General features: G+C 40.0%; 1 protein-coding gene across 11 annotated transcripts in view; it reads right to left on the bottom strand.

The window, feature by feature from the left end:
* The window catches only part of ORC4 (origin recognition complex subunit 4), an 86,475-nt gene that overhangs the window by 41,410 nt on the left and 30,303 nt on the right, over positions 1 to 14,762 (bottom strand). For 10 of the 11 annotated variants that reach the window (XR_012154238.2, XR_012154242.1, XR_012154239.1 and 7 more), the window contains 5 exons: positions 12,045 to 12,135; positions 5,138 to 5,213; positions 4,697 to 4,782; positions 2,580 to 2,628; positions 801 to 952 (listed from right to left, as the gene is read on the bottom strand). Coding sequence is in view for 2 of the 11 variants with exons in the window: in XM_073305436.1 (XP_073161537.1) it covers positions 801 to 952; positions 2,580 to 2,628; positions 4,697 to 4,782; positions 5,138 to 5,213; positions 12,045 to 12,135 (454 nt within the window). In the remaining 9 variants the exon portion in view is untranslated. Of the gene's footprint in view, positions 1 to 800; positions 953 to 2,579; positions 2,629 to 4,696; positions 4,783 to 5,137; positions 5,214 to 5,954; positions 6,018 to 12,044; positions 12,136 to 14,762 lie in introns of all 11 variants that reach the window. The other variant, XR_012154245.1, reaches the window with a different exon arrangement.

A 14,762-nucleotide genomic window follows, 5' to 3' on the forward strand; every position in this document is an offset into this window, starting at 1 on the left:
TAGAGACTAACCAATTTATTTGAGCATGCGCTTTCGTGAGCTACAGCTCACTTCATCAGATGCATGCCGTGGAAACTGCAGCAGACTTTATATATACACAGAGAAAATATTCTCTGTGTATATATAAAGTCTGCTGCAGTTTCCACGGCATGCATCTGATGAAGTGAGCTGTAGCTCACGAAAGCGCATGCTCAAATAAATTGGTTAGTCTCTAAGGTGCCACAAGTACTCCTTTTCTTTTTGCGAATTCCATCTTTAAGTCCAGACATAGGCAACGCAAAGATTAAGTGGGGTGACCACAGCTTTTTCTCCTGAAGTACAGTCTGGTTAAGACATAGGAGAAATTGACATAGCACTGACATTGTTTCTATGGCATTAACTTTAATAGCTTCTTGTGTTGTCCTTTTCTTTTTATAACTTTTGGTACTTTTTGGTGAGATGCTTCATCTTTAAGACAGATATTAAGATGCAGGAAAAAATTGCTTCCTATTAAATCTGAAAGAACCTCCTTCATTTTCTTAGTAAGAGAGGTTACTGGAGCATATTCCTGTTTTCCTACTTCTGTTCCCATTTGCTCTGAATATTTACTATTTTGTGTCACTTAATTTGTATCTGTACTAGAATCAATTTTTAAAGTAAGCCAATATAACAACGCTAGGTCAGGGGGAGAAGTTTCCGAAGTTAGCAGAATTGTCTCCTTAAGACATGACTCTTAAGAATAAAAATATGAAAAGAATATGAAACATTACAGTTGTCAGAAACATAAGCTCTATAAAACAGAAAAGAAAAAAACTTCTTACTTGTCTACATGTAAGTCCAATAACTGTTACCGGAGTCTGTGCTGACTGGGATATATCAAAAAGATTGTACAGTAATGTCTGGTTCTTGTGATGAACAAAGAGGTCAAATTCATCCAGTATAAAGAGCACTGGACAACTGCTATCTCGGTTACCTAAGACAGGAATTAAAACAGTATATTACTGAACTGGTAAGTACACAACTATTAGACTTCTTACCTTTGCAGCACTTTTGTTCTAGTGTGCCCTCAAGTTTTAACCTGTTTATAGAATCTTTGCTAATTCATAAGACCCCCATCTCATGTGTATTTGCTACATGCCATGGTTGATGATGATTATTTAGCTTAAAATACTGCAGAGGTTAAACTAGCTTGTCAAGATATTTTTTGGTTACAAATAAACAGTGAAAACAACAGACAGTTAAGACGCCCATTTATCATTTTAATATTTTAAGAAGGCTATATCAATTCTCATCATGGGCAAACAGACTTGATAACAGCATTGCAAAAATCTACATGCACATCCACCACTGCATTCTACACCTGAATGCATAGCAAATATTTGCTTTTGGTAGAATGAACAATAAAACCTGCAAAAATCTGACTGCATTTTGCTGGGGGAAGGTGGTATGAATGAGACCAAAAAAAAAAAAAAACCAAACAGTAACTGTTTAAAAGCAACAGAAAAAAGTTCAATACTATTTTCAGATTTTTTTTTTTTAAACCTGCCATCCTTAGCCATTCCATGAACAGTAGAAAGAAGTCTTTAGTGCTGCTCCTGTAAATTAAGCTTAAGCATTTGATTCAAACATCACAATGCTTGATATGACCACACGACCGTTCACTCTACCCATTTTGCAACCAAGGTTCATTCTCATGCAGAAGTGTCTTGTACTATGGTCCAGAGCAGTGGTCACCGACTGGTTGATCCTAGAGGATCTCCCAGTTGATCGCGATCTCCGGTGGTGTAGTATAGCTACCGCTAAGGCAAACTCCCTGCCTACTCTGGCCCCACGCTGCCCCCAGAAGCCGCCAGTGCAGCCCCCCAGCCGGGGGTGAGGGGGAAAAGCAGGGGTCTCCCTCCACGCACTGCTCCTGCCTGCAAGCACTGCCCCCGCAGCTCCCATTGGCTAGGAAAGCTGTGGGGGCAGTGCTTGCAGAGAGGTGCAGCGCATGGACCACACTGGCCCCTTCCGGGAGCGGTGTGGGGCCGGATAGGCAGGGAGCCTGCCTTCGCCTCGCTGTGCCTGCCGCCCACTGGGAGCTGCCGAAAGGAAGTGTTGCCCAGCAGGAGGCTGCGCCCCAACCCCCTCCTGGAGCCAGCACCCCAACCCCCCTCCTGAATCCCAACACTCTGCTCCTGCCCTGATCCCCCTCCCAGAGCTAGCACCCCGTACCCCCTCCTGCACCCTAACCTCCTCCCAGAGCTAGCGCCCCGGACCCCCTCCTGTAGCCCAACCCCCTGCCCCAGGCTCAGCCCAGAGCCCCCTCCCACACACCAAACTCCTTGGCCCAAGCCCAGAGCCCCGTACCCCCTCCCGAACCACAACCACCTACCCCAGCCCAGTGAAAGTGAGGGAGGGTGGAGTGAGCAGGGCAGGGCTTTGGGGAAGGGACAGGGTAGATCCTGGGTTGCCCTTAGATTCAAAAAGTTATCTTGGGCTTAAAAAGGATTGGAGACCACTTGTCTAGAGCGTGAGGTAATCTTTGATTTCTCTACAGCATTTGGGTGAAAGTTTGTTAAAACTCACCGGGGGTTTAAAGTCTTATACAAAATATTTACCTTTCTTTAAAGCTTCAAGAAGAAATGCAAGGTTTTCAGCAAAACTACCCTAAAGGAAAGAAAGATATAAAATATATCAATGTAGGGTAGGAAGGTCCTCAAAGATCATTTAGTTCATTCCCCTGTGCTGAGGCAGAATCAAGTATAACTAGACCATCCTGAACAGGTGTTTGTCTAATCTGTTCTTAAAAATCTCCAGTGAGGGGGGATTCCACAACACCCCTTGGTAACCTATTCCAGAATACAACTATCCTTATAGTTAGAAAGCACTTTCTAATATTTAGGCTAAATCTTTTTAAAGTTGGTGCCCACCTAGCTAAGTTTTAACCATATTGAAACCCTACAAATACTAGCTTAAAAGTCAGGAATCTACCACTTACTCAATCTTGTCTCCCTTAAAGTCAGAAGATAAGGGACTTTTTTCTCCTCTAAGGCACCTGGCAGACCTCATACCCACTGTCCTCATTATCCAATTCAGATTTTAAAGCCAAGCTTACTAGGAAGAAGTAATAAACTACAGTTTAACATGCTTCAGACTAATACTTCTAAAAATATTGCTAGTTGAACAACATATTTAAAATACTTAGTACGTTATTGATCAATCCTTTATTTGTAAAGAAATACCTATTGTAGCTGATGTTATCCAGATGCTCCAGTCTATTAGTAGCAATACATTTGGAACTATCAATTTTGAATTCCACTAGAACTCTTTGCCTCATCTATATAGTTAGATATTTCAAGCAAGTTTTAAGAGGGTCTTTTCACTATTTTGTGATGAAATAGTTAAAATTTCTGATTAAAAAAAGATTTTTTCAGAAAAACAAGTTAACTTCATAAAAATTACACTCAACATTGCATATAAATATATGGTAATACTGTCTAAAGGGGAAGGTGACATCTACACTACTATGGTCATCACTGAAAGTGGTGATAAATCTTATACAAAGTATGCCTTGTGAGGCATCACTGAAAAAAAAGTTATAACCTGCTGAATACTATTATCTTGTTATAAGGTGTATATCGACATTATGTATGGAGTTATGAAATTTTGCTCGGTGTCTAACTCAAACATGTTGTGGGTATGAGAAATGCCCACAGGTTAGCTCTTTAGAAGTAACAAAGGAGCTGTAAACAAAGGCATCTGGACTCATCCCTGAAAACACCTCAGAAAGCAGGTAGGCAAAGGTATAAGCCAAAATCTACAATTCAGATGGAAGGATGGCAGAGCATATACTCCAGGGAACTGCCTGACCTGTAACAGAGCCAGGTTTGTGTGTGGGGGTGGGGGGAGGGAGATGACTAGCAGACTTAACATTCCTACAAACAATTTGAATTGTGTACTTCAATCCAACTGTAAAGTGTTTTACATGCCTTAACCTTTTAATAACTCCTTTTCTTAGTTTACTAAGTACTGGCTACAGCATTATTTTTTGTGTAAGGTCCTGAGCATCTATTGACCTGGGTAAATGACTGGCCCCCTGGGACTCAAAGAAGCTAATGTGGGGTGATTTTTGGTTTTAATAACCCTTCACCAAAGAAGTCCAGTTTGTCTGGGTAGCAACATAGGCTGGAAGGCCTCAGGAGATGCCCTGTGGATCTATATTAAGCTGGTTTAGTGATCCAGAAGCCACATTTGTTGCAGGTTTGGTTAAATCTGGATTACAGAATAAACCACCAGTGTGGTAGCGTCTACCCAGTTTTTGTCAGTCTGACCTGAAATTGACTTTCTCAAGTGTGATCGACAACAGGCATGGTGACATTGACTGTACATTCATAAGTACTGTCTGGTATTTTCTACTGTCAAGACAGACGGACTTAGGAAATACTTTACAAGGGCCTTAACAGGTTAACATTGTTCTTCTAATTCCATAAATCTCATATCAGTAGTATTCAAAATCATTTATAAATTCTGAAAAGATAATTATGTGAAGAGTGAGACAGTCCATCAGTTTTGCAGTAAGGCTCAAATCTATTCATTTTAGTCTGGTCAATATATGGAAAAGTTACTTATTTGGTGTGGTTATTTTTCTGACGGGAGATCTTTTGTTTAAGTCTTGTAATGCTCTTTTTTTTTTTTTAAGCGGTGCCTAAAAGAGCAGCAAGAAGTTCATACTCACAAAAACTTTGTCTCCAACCACATTTTCCATTTGTAGTTGTCTCGTGATCTCCTTGAGTGCTATTTTATCATTTGTCTGTAAGAGCCCTAAAAGAAAGTGGTGATTACACATCAAACACTAAATTACCTCCTTCGCTCATTCTACACCCCAGTTGTCACACCATTATGCCACCAGCGAAGAGACTTATTCCAGGAACTTTTTCCCGAAGTGGGACTTTATATTATTTTTGAAGTAAGACTACTTGTACACCTCTTGAAATGTTGCTTCAGACAATCTATCTTTCATAACTAAACAATGGATAGCAGGCAAAGATTTTTATGAGAGCAGATATTCTGAAACATCTTTAAAGGCACTATTAGTTTAGATTTACAGTAAGTGAAAACCCACTACAAAAAGCAAATATATAGTATTTTTAATTTAAAAGAATGCAATATAACTTGCCATTTAGATGAACTTGCAAGAGGTTCTCTCTCACTTGCTTTACTTCCATGAGCTCTTTTAAGACATAATTTAATAACTAGAAAAAAATAACGTAATTCACATTAAAATACCTCCAGTATTAAAAACAGTAAGAAGAAGAAACTGCAAATAAAACAAGAGGATCAAACATCTACTAAAATTGAAGATACTGCTTTGTGACTGATCGAATCAACCTTTATTAGTTTGGGTTGAGGATACTCAAAAGAACATGAGTACTTCCTGTATTAACTACATTCTTGACATCTAGCATTTGCGTCCGTAGAGGAAAAACACTTTCCAAAAAATGTTTTGTTCAGGTTTTTCAAATCAGTCTTTCAAATCAGATCAATGAAACCCTTCTATATGGGCTCATCACTCCTATCTTTAAAAAAGGAAATGCAAGGATCCAGAACTTTGTGGCATGAATGAAACTTCATGAGAAGCATGTTGCTGGCAGGAAAGATGACAGATACTGTGGCTAAATTCAAAATTCTAAAACTTTTGTTATTTCCATGTTTCATGAGTTAAGTGGAGGAGGAGGAGGAGGAGGAGTAGTATCAGTTCTTTGTGAGAACAGAATATAAAAGTATTCCCAATAATTTTCAAGTTACAACATGCAGACTATTTTGTAGCTGCACATAAAAATCCAATAATGCAAAAAAGCCTTTTAAAAGATTCTAAAATGGTAGCTCTAGCATTTTCATTTAGTAGATTTCAGTAGCACCCAAAGGCCCCAATGAGGATTGGGCCCCATTGTGCTTGATGCTGTACAAGACACAAAAGTAGTTAAGGTCCTTACCTTGAAGAGTGGAAAATGTTATTAAAGACATCTCTCACACACACACACGTTGCATCTTACACACTAAGACAGGAAAGGGTGCACAAAGTTAACAGCAGCATACAATGACATAAATCAACAATGTGCATAACTTGATAGTTCCAAAGAACAACTTTTTTAAAAAGTCACCATTTTAAAGACTTATCTGTGCTCTCAGTTTTCTACACAGCCCTTGGCAAGAACTGACCTTAAACGTAAGTATTTTTAGATTCTAGTATGAATTTGATATTTATTCATTACTTCTCCTCCCCCATTGCCTCCTCTATCCAACATCATTAGTTCCTTTTAAACATAAATCCAACTTCCTCTCCACTAGTATTGCTCTCCTGAAAACCCACTTCTTCCCTTTCACCTTCAAGAAGCTAATTAAATACACTTACACATTTCATTTGTCTTATGAATTAACTGCTCACTTACATAGCCAAAATGGGTCATATACTGGGAAAAGGATCATAAGAACACTGAAGCTGGAAATTGTTGTGGTGAGGAAGAGAAGACTTTAGAGTCTTTAATTGTAGAAAGCCCCAAGACACATAATTTAGACATTTGTCTGTCACCACTATGATCACTCTGCTTACATGTTGTATCCCTTTCCTCCATCTTGTAGCCCATAGGATTATTTGCTAACTATTATCTCCTACTAATCCAGCCAGCAGTATCAATTAATATATTTCTTTTCTGAAATTAATCCATTTAATTCTTATTTTTTATTAGTATTAATTCCTTGGAATTTAGGATATGTTGAGGCATGTATTTCCTAATGAGAAGTTTTGTTAAAATGCAAGAAGCCTACAGGCTTGTAAGATCTGCAATATAGCAAAAACTATGATCAGTTATGTCAGCATAAAAGCTGGCAACCTTTGGCACAGATAAGAATGGTCCCTGAACTTCGGGGAACCAAAGGGAGGAACTATCCACATCGCATCACATGTTTATCTGACTTCTTCAACCGGTTGGTAACTGCAGGGTACACCACAACTTGGAGGTCATCAAGAGAGCCTAGGCTGGCAGTTTTGGAATGAGATAATCCTTATTAATATATTTAGAAAGGAAGTGTCATAATCCACTAACCTATAGGAGAAGGGTACCCATAAATTTCTTAGGGTATGGAAATAAGATTGGGTATAGTACGTTGAGCCTGAATTACATAGGTCAGGATCCTATAATACCCTGTAAGAGAGATTCAATAGTCAGTCTTTAGGGATAGCTTTAGGGATAAGTTCCGCTCTTCTAAATTCTAAGCTCTGTCTATCTATCCTATCTTCTTTCACGCTATCAGCTCAGCTTATGCAGTATTGTACAACTACTCAACATTCCTAAACACTGGGGAAGCCAGCACCATCGCATCATCGGGCATGCCAGGAGTGAGGCTGGTCCTTTATCTCCTATTCCCAGGTCCTCAAGGAATGGTATGAGTACGTTAGGTTAAGGTACTTATAATAGAGATGGTACCACCAGGAGTGTCAGAATTTTTACTGTTTTGCAGTTATAAATTTAATTGCATTTCTTATTTTTATGTTAATTTCAATAAAGGTTTTATCAATTTGGTATTGTCCTCAGTGTACTTGTTCTTGCCAAGCACCCCGAGAATCCTCTCCCAATATAGAACTCTCTGAGTTCTTAAACTCTGTAGTCTGAATTGGATAAGAACCTATAAATCTTCTGGTCGGTTGCGATCAGTGGCGAGCCATAATCACTAACCCATCAAATTCAGGTCAACAATCTCAGTCTGTCCTTCACACGGTCTGCTTTGTGGGTATGATCTCTATTTTAGGGCTGCTCTATGCAGAGTTTTTGTACTGGCAACATTAGCATACTTTCAATTCTGAAGAGTGAGAGCCCAATGATATTGGAAGAATACTACTATTTAGCACTTCAAAAAGTGCAGTAGACAAAACCATCGAAATGTTGGTACAAGCACTTTTATGTAGCGAAATGTTTGTCAATGTCTCCATCACAAAGCCATCTCTTAAAGGGCTTTAAAAAAAGGTACTTTAGTTGTTAACCATACCAATTTTTTTTAATGTTACAATTATGAAAATTCTTCAGCTATTTTATAGCTTACCAGTTTGAGACAATTTTTATATTACAAAAAGGTAATTTTTTTAGCTGAAAGGTTACACACAGTTTATAACAAATATATAATATAGCCTTTTAAGCTTTGTTATTCAGTTTGGTAAAACTGTAAATGCATGTACATAGCAACCACTTAAGTGTTACTCAACGTACTCTGACTAAAGGCTCCCTATGAACAAGGTGACATGATATACAGTACAGGAAAAGCACCTATTAAGTATGTACTCTAATCAAGTCCTATAACCAGAATCACCATACTCTAGTCCATTATGTCAGCATTTTACAGGTAATGGAAGTTGCTTACACACTTAAATTAGGCTCATAACAGATCCTGATCCCAACAGAGGAGCCATAATTAGTGTATTATATGTGTAGGTTAACAAATCAACAGTTACTTATGCTACCTAAAGTAGCTTTTTTTTGCGATGTTGTCATCAGTTTAGGTGCCACTGCAGGTGAGCATGCACCTCACATGCATGAGGCTGGAGTTTTTTTGCATAGCAGTCTGTCAAGGACATCCACGCACCCTGTGCCTTTTTATGCTCATGTGCAAGGGCATAAAGGATGGAGTGGCTGCAACTCTCCAACAGATCCCTCACAATTCAAAGCACAAGTTAGCTGAGGACTCAAAGCAGGGTTGGAGGGAAGGTCATGGGATCCACAGTGACATCATCTCAAAGAACCATGCAGTTCTGTGGGAGTTGAGAGTAATGGGGTCATCCTTTCCCATACAAGGAATGTGCACTTCATAGTGCTTGATAATTTGTAACGTGAAACAAGTTTGTCTTCTTGCCAAAAAGGTCAATTTTTCTCAGATCCTTGTCCTTGAGCTGACTGGGTTTTTTTGTACTGCTGACAACAAGCACCCTGGTATAGGGTGCACACACAACTGCTCAACCACCTTAGGTGGTATTTGCACCTCTTCTTTGCATGAGGTTGAGGGGGGGCAAGGCCAGTGCATGCCAAATATTCCATCGTAGGCTCCATCAAACCCTTACTGATGGATAGGACTATTCTTGTGGAACAGCAGAACTTAAGATGTCAAATAGTTCACAAATATTCTCTTGAACTGAATAGTTTCAATATCCAAGGTATCCACAGTGACTGCCTCATTGGGGGAGGAAGAAGATTCTTGGGGAGGGGAGGGAAGCTGGTGTGTCTCCCCCAGGCTTGTTCTGGCAGCATACCCAGCTGCTCTTCTGGTTCTGGCAAAGGGGGCCTACTGACGCCAAGGAGAACTGGTAATCACCTCCTCCTCATGGAGATATGTGATGGGGCACAACTCTGGGACCAGTGAGATAGCAATAGTCATCAAGGCCAATAGGGCCACAATGGCATATTGTACTGGTGTTGGCCAGATTGTGGGTAACCCATCCACTACCAGTCTTATAAGAGCAATAGTAATGGGCACCCTTGCTTGTCCTAGAGGTGTTTCATCTCTCCTGTCTCCATCAGAGTCCCCTCCTAAAAAGAGACTAGAATGGTCTGATCAGGGGTAGAACACCTCTAGGATAAGCAATGCCATCAGGCACAGTTCCTATGAAGCTCAGTAGTAATGATGTTAGTGCCAGGAAGAAAAGTAAAGGTGGATCTTCAAAGGCAAACCCCTGCATCTGGAGTGGTTCCTCAGTCAGTGCTGGTACCAAAGCCCAAGTCTCTGACCTTACTGGGTGCTGGTGCTCTGTTACCATCTCTGAAGCTGAATGGCCTTGAACTACCACCCTTGGACTAAGTCCTCCTTCTGAGGAGGACGTTACGTCAAGCACTACTGCAAACGCAGCTCTGCGCACATACCTGATGCGGAGAGTGTTTTGGGTCACTGTCCTAGAGCCAGCAATAAAGACAACAGCATTGATGTCATTAGTATAGAGAACATATCCAACGGTGCCATGATTCCTTGTGCTGATTCAACTGCTTTCTTTGATCTCTTCTCCCTGCTGAAACTGGAGGTGTACCTAGTTTCTGGTGCACTATCAGAGGAAAGCCTCCTAGGTTCCAGACAGGATGACATTTCTTCCTCTAGATCTGAGGCTACCTTCAGTGGATTGTTCCAAGAGATGCAATTTGAGCCTTGTGTCCCTTGATTTCTGAGAGCACAAGGAAAAGAAGCGTTCACTGGGGATAAGAGCTTCCCCAAGGCAGAAGAGGGACAGATTGTGTTCAGCAGGGCATTAGACAGTAACACAGAGCAGGATGTAAACTTTGAAGGCTTACAGTTTGCCATATTTTAACCATTGTACAACTTTGTCCTGCTGTACAGGGGTGCACAAACAGGTCTGCAAAGGGTTTCCCCCATCATGTCTGGGCTTTTTTGGAATGTCCAAAAAATGAGGAACTTTATGAAGTAAGCTAAGTAGTGATGAGTGTTTTAGATAAATCTGGAGCTTAGACAAAAATCCAAATGGGTCAGACACAATCCAGGTTCCGTACTGCTACCACAGGTAGTAAGAGGGAATGGAGGGAGAGTCAGGGCCACTTTGCCTTTATGCCCTTGCATTGGAGCACAAGGTGCATATGCAGCCCACGTGGATACGGATAAGCAAAAAAGATTATGGCCTCTCACACAGTGCACGTGCCTACAGTGGGATCCACACTGACAACTCTAAGTAGAGCTGCAATGACTTCAGTAGAAACAAGTCTGAGTTACAGATTTTATACAGACATCAGGGAGCTTCACAGACAAGAATGAAAAACAGTTAAAGCAAATCGAAACTTCATAAAGCAGGACCTGCTTCCAATGACAAATTCCCATTTTTTGGTAGGAAAAAACCCTCAATTTTTAAAAGGGAAAAGTCAGTTGAGTAGCAGGTCAAACATTAGTGCAGCCACTCAAAGCCAAATCAGAGAAACACCACTAATGCAGCAGCACAAGTTACCTCTGTTCCTCACTATGATGAATTAAGAGCCTACAGTTTGAGGTAAGAGAAGCCTATAATGCCTAAGAGCTGGTACATTCTGCTGGTGGGACAGTGTAGCATTCAGAGAATTTCCTGCCAGTCACACAAGGAATCTGTTATACTTTGTCACAGGGTGGATGCACTTTTAAAGGAAAATGGGTCTCAGCCCCAGCTCTGATACAAGTTCACCTTTCCACAGAAGGGAGGGATCATGTGGTTCGATCAGGCCTCTGGGATAAGAAAGAAGCCCAGGTGGACAGAGACATACACTTCAACAAAGGGAGCATGGAGAAGGCTGCAGAGTAGCAAGGCTCCTGCAGGAGACCAAGATACTAGGGGAGAGCAAAAGAGGGGGTTTGCCTGATGGCCTCTCTGAGCCAGAGAGAAGACAAATCAAGGAGGATTTTTGGATCCTTCCTGGGGAGGGAAGGATAGAGTGGGAGTGGCTGTTTGAAGAACAGGGAAGGACTCCTGCTAGAAAGGGCTGGCAATGGCTGCTGGATAAAGGGCAGATTGGAATGAAGGTGCCAGAGTGAGTATGAGCTTGTGTTACAGTGATGACTTTACTTTGGGCACTGAGTGTTCTGTACTGTTTGTTAGTAAACCAGCCCAACCAAGAGTACCATTAGCCAGAAGAAAGCTTGGTGGATTATTTCCAAGACCCCAGAGAGAAAAAACTGAAGCGGGGTGCTTGCAGAGCCACCCTATACCACAAGGGGGCAGGCTGGAGGCAGCGTTCCTGTTACACGCTTTATTGTAAACTGCACATAAAATCTGACTGAAATATGAAATTCTTGTATTTGAACTACAGACATCTGAATATTATAATTTCAGAAAGACAAAGAAAAATTTAAGTAAGGTTTTTCTTTTGAACAGCCTCATTAATACATCTCCTGAAATGCTCATAAAAAAAGCATTAGCAAAACAAGATATCTTTAAAAATAAAACCCCACAAAGACAGGAAGTGATCAAAAGCCAAACTCCGCTGTGGTGTAACTTCAGGGACACCGATGGAGTTGCACCCATTTACACCAGGGTACAATTTGACCCTACATCAACTTGTACTAAGAGCTTTTACCATAGTCTTTCCTGATCCCCGGGGTCCAATGATGAGTGCAGAGTTACTTTCTCCATGGATAATGGTTCGTTTCAGCAGCTCCAGTAGATGTCTATAATGACAATGACAGTAAGTTAAAACTTTAGGAACAGGAGTATTTGCTGTAGCTGTAGAAGAGAATTCAGATAAGAAAAAAAGAAGCCTAACACAGGATGGCCGGTTAACTGCAATCACAGTAACATCCACTGGGTGCAAAATGTAATAAAATCCAAGATTAGACTCAGATTTCATAAACATTAAAAATGTGTGTTATAAAAAGTATCACTGGTTCTTCTAAATACCATGTTACGCACCACTATGCCATACATGGAAGGCAAATTTCAGAGAAAAACTATTACATTTAGTTCTTAGCTCCTTTCTTCAAATAGGAAAGGAACTAACCTCAATTAGTATTAAGACTTTTAAACAGCAACAGGTTGACAAACAAATGGTGTTACAACAACAAAAGGAAGAGAGAAAAAATGCTTCAAAATGTGCCAGCTAAGAGACCATGAGGACAGATGTGGAATCACCGACTAAATAATTTTAACCAACTGATTACCCATACTAAGCTTCTGATGCATTCACTGAAACTCAGGGTGTTTAAACTACAGCATAGGTGAACTTTGACAGAACTTAAGTTTACAATGAAATTACAGAAAATAAAGATGGCTAGAATAGTGTTCAGAGTTTAAGTGAATTGATTTAGCATAGAATGTTAGAATTTAAATAGAAACAGGAAGTCATTTATCACAAAGTGGTACACTTATTCTATATTATTCTGGTACGAATACGGAACTATGAATTCTTCACACAGGTTTTTATGAATGTGTTACTCAAACTTCACACCAATCTAGAGTTATGGGAATGTTACTTGGAGTTCAGACAAATACTTCTTGTTAGAAATTTAAACAATTACTGAACTACTAAGCTGTCAGTTCTAGATGTCCTTCCTTAAGGCAAAGCTATTTCCCTTTAGGGTATCTTTACTGTATATTAAGATAATGTAAGTGATTCATTGAAGTGTTACTGTAAAACACTGAAATGGTTGTAGAGAGATTCTAGTAACCACAACGGCTTTTTCAGTTCTCTGCCATAACTGAGGAATGAAAACTGTCCTGCTGATTTCCAGTTTTTCATCATGTTGCCTCTCCACAGCGTAACAACATCAGTGCCACCTTTGTTACTGTGGAGATCATCCCCTGCGATTGGTAATTTTTTTTAAAGACCCCAAAAACATATGGAAGGGGTCCACACGATATTTTTTTTGTAACAATGAGGATCAGGTTTTATATTCTACATTTATTTCCCCCAAAAACTGAATTAATTCAGTGAAGAATGCGAGCATAACATTTGTTTTATTCGTTTTTTTTAAAAGTCGGTTACAATATGCATTTTATAGTAGGAACACTAATTTTCTTACATTGACAATGGGGAAAAAAGAGAAAAGAATGGGAGTTACTGTTAACAACTGAAACAATCTTCCATTGAGAGGGAAGAATACACTTGGAAGAAAAGAGAAAAAAGTAACTCTTACAGAATCTTGGATGTCTTTCAGCAATGAGTGATCAATATTCAAAATAAATTCTTCATTATCAAAAGAGGAAGACAATAAATGTTAACAACATAAGATCAGCCATACAGGGTCAGATGAAAGATTCATCTAGCCCAGTATCCTGTCTTCTGACCATGGCCAATGCCAGGTGTGCCACAGGGAATGAACAGAGTAGGTAATCATCAAGTGATCCATCCCGTCACCCATTCCCAGCTTCTGGCAAACAGAGGCTAGGGACACCATCCCTGCCCATCCTGGTTATTAGCCATTGATGGACCTATCCTCCATGAACTTACCTAGTTCTTTTTTGAACCCTGTTATATAGTCTTGGCCTGCACAATATCCTCTGGCAAGGAGTTCCATGGGTTAACTGTGCATTGTGTGAAAAAATACCTCCTTTTGTTTGTTTTAAACCTGCTGCCTATTAATTTCATTTGGTGACCCCTAGTTCTTGTATTATGAGAAGGAGTAAATAACACTTCCTTATTTATTTTCTCCACACCAGTCATGATTTTGTAGACCTCTATCATATCTCCCCTTCGCCATCTCTTTTCCAAGCTGAAAAGTCTTATTAATCTCTCCTCATATGGAAGCTGTTCCATACCCCAAATCATTTTTGTTGCCCTTCTCTGAACATTTTCCAATTCCAATATATCTTTTTTGAGATGGGGCAACCACATCAGCATGCAGTATTCAAGATGTGGGTGAACCACTGATTTATAGAGGCAATATGATTTTTCTGTCTTGTAATCTAGCCCTTTTTTAATGATTCCTAACATTCTGTTTGCTTTTTTGACTGCTACTGTACATGGAGTGAATGTTTTCAGAGAGCTATCCACAATGATTCCAAGATCTCTTTCTTGAGTGGTAGTAGCTAATTAGACCCCATCATTTTATATGTATAGTTGGGATTATGTTTTTCAATGTGCATTACTTTGCATCAAATTTCATCTGCCATTTTGTTACCCAGTTTTGAGAGATCCTTTTGTAGCTCTTTGCAGTCTGCCTGGGACTTAATTATCTTGAGTAGTTTTGTATCATCTGCAAATTTTCCCACCTCACTGTTTATCCCTTTTTCCAGATCATTTACGAATATGTTGAATAGGACTGGCCCAGTACAAACCCCTGGGGGACACCACTATTTA

Source organism: Lepidochelys kempii, chromosome 11, assembly GCF_965140285.1.
Source record: "Lepidochelys kempii isolate rLepKem1 chromosome 11, rLepKem1.hap1, whole genome shotgun sequence".
NCBI classification, from domain to species: Eukaryota; Metazoa; Chordata; order Testudines; family Cheloniidae; genus Lepidochelys; species Lepidochelys kempii.